This window comes from Sphaeroforma arctica (assembly GCF_001186125.1).
Source record: "Sphaeroforma arctica JP610 unplaced genomic scaffold supercont1.2445, whole genome shotgun sequence".
NCBI lineage: Eukaryota > Ichthyosporea > Ichthyophonida > Sphaeroforma > Sphaeroforma arctica.
Window position 1 is genome coordinate 1 of NW_014038113.1, and position 5,130 is coordinate 5,130.

At 38.8% G+C, this 5,130-nt stretch overlaps 2 protein-coding genes across 2 annotated transcripts; both read left to right on the plus strand.

Moving 5' to 3' along the window:
• The first annotated feature begins 358 nt into the window (after nucleotides 1-358).
• Nucleotides 359-2,372, plus strand: SARC_12619 (hypothetical protein). Its single transcript, XM_014293268.1, has 3 exons — nucleotides 359-704; nucleotides 1,014-1,093; nucleotides 1,718-2,372. Exons 1-3 carry the CDS (start codon nucleotides 368-370, stop codon nucleotides 1,919-1,921), a joined length of 621 nt encoding a protein of 206 aa, XP_014148743.1. The 5' UTR covers nucleotides 359-367; the 3' UTR covers nucleotides 1,922-2,372.
• A 1,673-nt stretch (nucleotides 2,373-4,045) lies between these two features.
• Nucleotides 4,046-4,892, plus strand: SARC_12620 (hypothetical protein). Its single transcript, XM_014293269.1, has one exon. The coding sequence runs from the start codon at nucleotides 4,112-4,114 to the stop codon at nucleotides 4,652-4,654; it is 543 nt and encodes a 180-aa protein (XP_014148744.1). The 5' UTR covers nucleotides 4,046-4,111; the 3' UTR covers nucleotides 4,655-4,892.
• Nucleotides 4,893-5,130: the final 238 nt, after the last annotated feature.

The following is a 5,130-nucleotide window of genomic DNA, read 5'->3' on the forward strand; positions in this document are numbered from 1 at the left end:
ATTTATGTATTTACGTATGTATAGATATGCTTTGTCTACTGATTATATATATATATGTGTGTGTGTGTGTGTGTGTGTGTGCGTGTGTGCTTTGCTTCTGATTTGTGTAAATGGAGTGTCTATCAATTGAAATATGACCCATCAGGTGAAAGTTATGTGCACATTTATGCACGAATATAGTATATTTCCGGAGATGTCTTTCCTTGTGATTAATACAGGAGCCTGCGTATTTCCATTGTGTTTAGTGTGATCAATTTTTTGATCTCGTTGCATGCATATATGCATGTACAACTTTATCTGCAGTTCGGCCTAGCTATTAGATAAATATAGCCCCAAACTACCTCCACCACGCTCACTCAGAATCCAGATGGGAGCTCTTGGTCTACTCGGTTTGGCAGCTTTCATCCTTACACTCGACAATGATTCGGACTCTCTTGACACAGTGCCGGGCGTTCAGAGTAATGCGTACATGTGGATTCGAGATCTACACCCACTCCTAGCGGGCGTCTCGGACACCCACGTGGGTCTGATGTGTTGCTTTGCAGCATCAGCCATGTCTGGAGTTGCTGCCGCACTAACACAAAAGGCCCTACAGAGTGATCGGAGAAATAGCTATATGTATACTATTGAGCTGGCCTTCTTCACTATCGTAGCGCTCACCACCAAAACTCTGATGCAGGTGGAGGATAAATCAAGCGTCCACGGTATGTATACACATGATCTGGCCTTGTGGGTTTTTTGCTCACCCAATGGCGGGTTAGTATTACAAAATAGCTCTGCTGTGAGATTCCACAGGTAAAATTCTTAGTATTGCGAGTGTATACCTCTTTTACGAAGTACGATCTTCACATTTAAAATACATTACCTTAACATTGGTTGCTTGGCTTAATATATCATGTTTCGTATTGTTTCTTTTCTTGTGGCATCGATCGGTGCTCCAGTGGCACTTCGGCCGTTAGACTAAAACAATTAAATTTTCAGGTCATATATCCACTGCGTTTATCACTATACAGATCTTGTTCTGAAAGGCTGGACACTGTCAGCTATGATCCCCGTAGCAGTAAATGCGGCCGGTGGCATCTGCGTGGGACAGGTAAGCATATGATCCAGCAGTACACGCGCGTGAGTCATCGCATTCAGTACCGGAAATTGTTGCCGTGGTTGAGGACTGTACCAACATACTCGACGTGCAGTTGCATTACTGTGCTAGTTTAATGAGGTACAACCTATAGTGTACTTTGAAACGCATGCTACCGCTTTATAGCGTACACGTAATACACGGAGCCACGCGTTCCTAGGAATTGCATGTTGCTCCAGGAATAATGCCGATTCAAACACATACTAGATTTGATGTCCATTGAGTAGTAGTTCGATTCCTAATTATTTTTTTCCAGCTTGGTAGTTCACTACAAATATGACTAGACGGCAAATGTCCAGTTCAAGGAAAGTGCATGTATTGGATAGTATTCTCTTCGCAGTTGTGGTCAACTTTGTCATTCATTACATACATGCAAACCTAATGCGTTTTTTCTCCAAATACACTTGTATACATGCAATACACGCGGTATATTGAGCATGTTGTCATTAATACGTTACAAACGAAAGTGTAACGAAATAATCATCCCTTATCTCTACCAAGTATTCTCTATCTGTTAATCGAAGCAAAACACAAAATTGAACTTATTTCCATTGGCTTATGTCCATTTGCTACCTACAGGTGACTAAGCTAGCAGGAGGTGTGCGTAAGTCGTTCTCGATCGTCATGGGCATAATTCTAACGGCCATTTTAGACTACGTGCTACTGGGTATACCCCTGTCTATGCATGTCACAATCGCCGTACCCCTGGTAGGAACCAGTCTCGTACTTCACAGCAGGCATCCGCCTTCTAGATCTGACAGAATAGCGAAGAAGATCCAATGAAATAAGTCACAGTCTCATTTACATCCACTCGCCAATCTCGGATATCGGAACTGCTTACACTGGAGATTTTTTACCGAGGTCGACTGACAAAGTAACTCGAGCAGTATAGAATGGTATCTGATCAGCTGTTGTCCGATAATCGGCTTTGCGACTACAGTGCATCGTTGGAGTCGATGCCTCGATGGGCCGTGTCGAGTATTCCGAACATATGATATTTTTTAGTATATGGCCGCTGATAACAAGACGTAATAACAAGAAAAAGTAACGACTGGTATCGCCGATAGGTATATCGAGTAAGCATGAGTCATGGATTTGTGCGCTGATAGCATGACTTGATAACATGAAAATAAAGATAGTAATGACTATAAAAACATGATTGTCTCAGTACCATCAATTCATTTTAAAAAGTCAAACAGTCCACAGGAGTGGGACTTTGTCACAAATTGTTCTACATATACATGGTTTCGCAAGTGTAACGGGATTGATGGTTTCACGTTCCAATTATATTTCCATGTTTACAATCAACAACATCGTCTGATCGATAATTTTTGTTGCTTCGTCATCCTCCACACGGCTACCAGCACGTTGCTAATAGTGTATTGCTTCCGTGTGTATTGAAAAATTAAGAGTGAATCAATTTTAGTCAGAGAACCAGTATCGCGGGGTCCTATACTATTTATATTAGAGTTTTTATTGTTTTGTTTTTTTTATAAAAATGATATTAAAATAACCGACTTTTCTAATGTTCTTGTCGATTCTCAATTCTGAGCGTTGCCATCAAAGTGTGCCAACCAGAAATAGTCATTCATCAACAGTGGTACCTGCGTCACAGATTCAACTGAACTACTGATCTGTGCGACCAGGGCACCTTTTAGTTTTTTGGCATCTGTATTTATTTACAAACGCGTTGGGTAAGTTTTTTATATATATAAACCAAATATTTAGCTCATCTTACACAAGTATTTACAGCCGCTGTCACCCGTGTCAAGTGTATTTTTTTTTAAACTGTCACCTCGACGGCTCGAGAGTCTACACTCTGCAGTCTGCACTCTGCACGGCTGACGGCTGCATAACGCCAATTCGCCACACAAGAATTAGAAGAGTCACGAGACATGGAGTTTCTACTTTCTTTTACCCCCAAAATGCAAATATTTAACAATAATAAAATACATACATTTCATAGTAAAAAGTGTATATTTATTTGTATCCACTACCTATGTATCCTGGCAGACCTGGACTCTGAAATCCTGGACAGGGACCGTAGGTATAGGGTATGTGCCGATTCTAAAATTTCTGATGCGATGATAAAATAAATAGCGGGTGAGCAGTTGATAAGATGAATTCCAATAACAAAATGACATAAATACACCAATATAACATGGACATAATAATTTATCTTGTAAGTTAAAAAACAGAAACAATATCATAATTTTAAAAATAGCCTCCTAATGTTTTTTTAAAATAAATATATAGAATATGCTGAAATAGACATAGTATTATGTATTTTTTTTAAATAATACTGAGAACTATCTTATTTATATATTTTTTAATTTTCTTACAGTCCGTTCACTGTTCAGCCTATTTATTTTTAGTTTCTCAGTGAGGGTATGTTCTTTTTTCTTTTCTTCATTCTTTTTTCATTTTTTTTTGTTTTTAAAACAAAACAAAACAAAACAAATAAAATAAAATAATCAACAAAATGTCACAAATTTTTTAAAATCAACTCACAAACTTACTGGTCATCGGTAAATAAATAGTTACTCCAGGGAGCTCGTTGCTTGGGAAAACTTCAAAACAATCAATGACTTGACACTTGTGACACTTGACACACGCATAGTTAAAGAAAGTATTAAAAAAATAAAAGTTACATGACCCATGACGACAATGAGGGATTTGGTACCGCATCTTCATTCTTCAGTTCTTCATGGTTTGACTTTTAGTTTTCAGTTTAAACTGAAAAATATTCAATTGTTTATATGTATTGACAGCTTGTCGATATACTGATTGCCGATGCAGTATAGTAATCCACTACCAGAGTACCAGAAAAGTATGGCGCGCGAGATGAAAATTTATAAAAGAGCATCTGCCAATTTGATTTATATTGATACAGTGGGCACACTATATTGTCATTATATCACATCTAATACTGAAAAAAGTTAGGAATCTATCTTTCGCACATAAAACACAATCATGATTGAGGGGAATACAATTGATTCATCCAATGCTAGTGATGATGTTATGGTTGTTTCAGTTCATACAAAAACAATCAGCGATAGCCTTGAACCTCTCATGAAAAAACTACAAACCCCAACACACTCGATTTCGAGCAGCAACTCAGAGATTGACTTGAGTTCAAACTCTGAGAATCTGGGTATTTTGCAAGAAGCTGATATGCACGACGACTATTTAACTAATGCGCAAATATCATGCAGGCTCAATATCGACTCAAAAAGAATATTCGCAGTGCAAACTCTAGATACAAATCTACACCGTGAAAGTACGAGTAAAGTAAAAAGTCAATGTATGTGGAGAGAAGTTGCTGTGGATATAACTCACTACAATGAAGACGCACATATTGGCTGGCCTGGGGAGCCCGTAGACGCTAACACCAAAACAAGCGCACCATCAGGAAACTCAACTATCGCCAGTAAATTCAAAACCGGTAGGCAGCAGCTATCAGCATGGTGTACGAAAACGCTTCCGAAGCGGTTATCGAGATCTGAAAGTTCTTGATTGGAAAAGCCGTAGCCCACTAATCAATCACGCGACGTATTGGAATGTATGCTGAAGAAATATAATCGGGCCTGAAAGATCATGTTTTAATAGACTTTTATCGTGATATCTCATGTGCATGTGATTGTATGGACTAATGACCGAAACGAAGCCTTAATAGGATGACTTGCCTACTGTCATGCTTAATAAATACGGATAGTTTACCAGTCTACTTACATATGTCATATATGTGGTACTAGACGTTTTATGGCTCGAGCAAGCATATACTACCAAATCTTGCTTCGAACCCGTCAAGTACACCAATGACAGGTTCAGGAAAGTCAGATTACAAATGACGTCATTAAGATCAGTTTAACGACATTAATACGGAAAGAGCAAGCCATGACTGATTCAAACTTCTAAAGGATCTGCGACAGCTATCGCAACATTATAGACTGGGACTGATTAGTGAAGCCTTGCTGTGTATCCTCACAAGC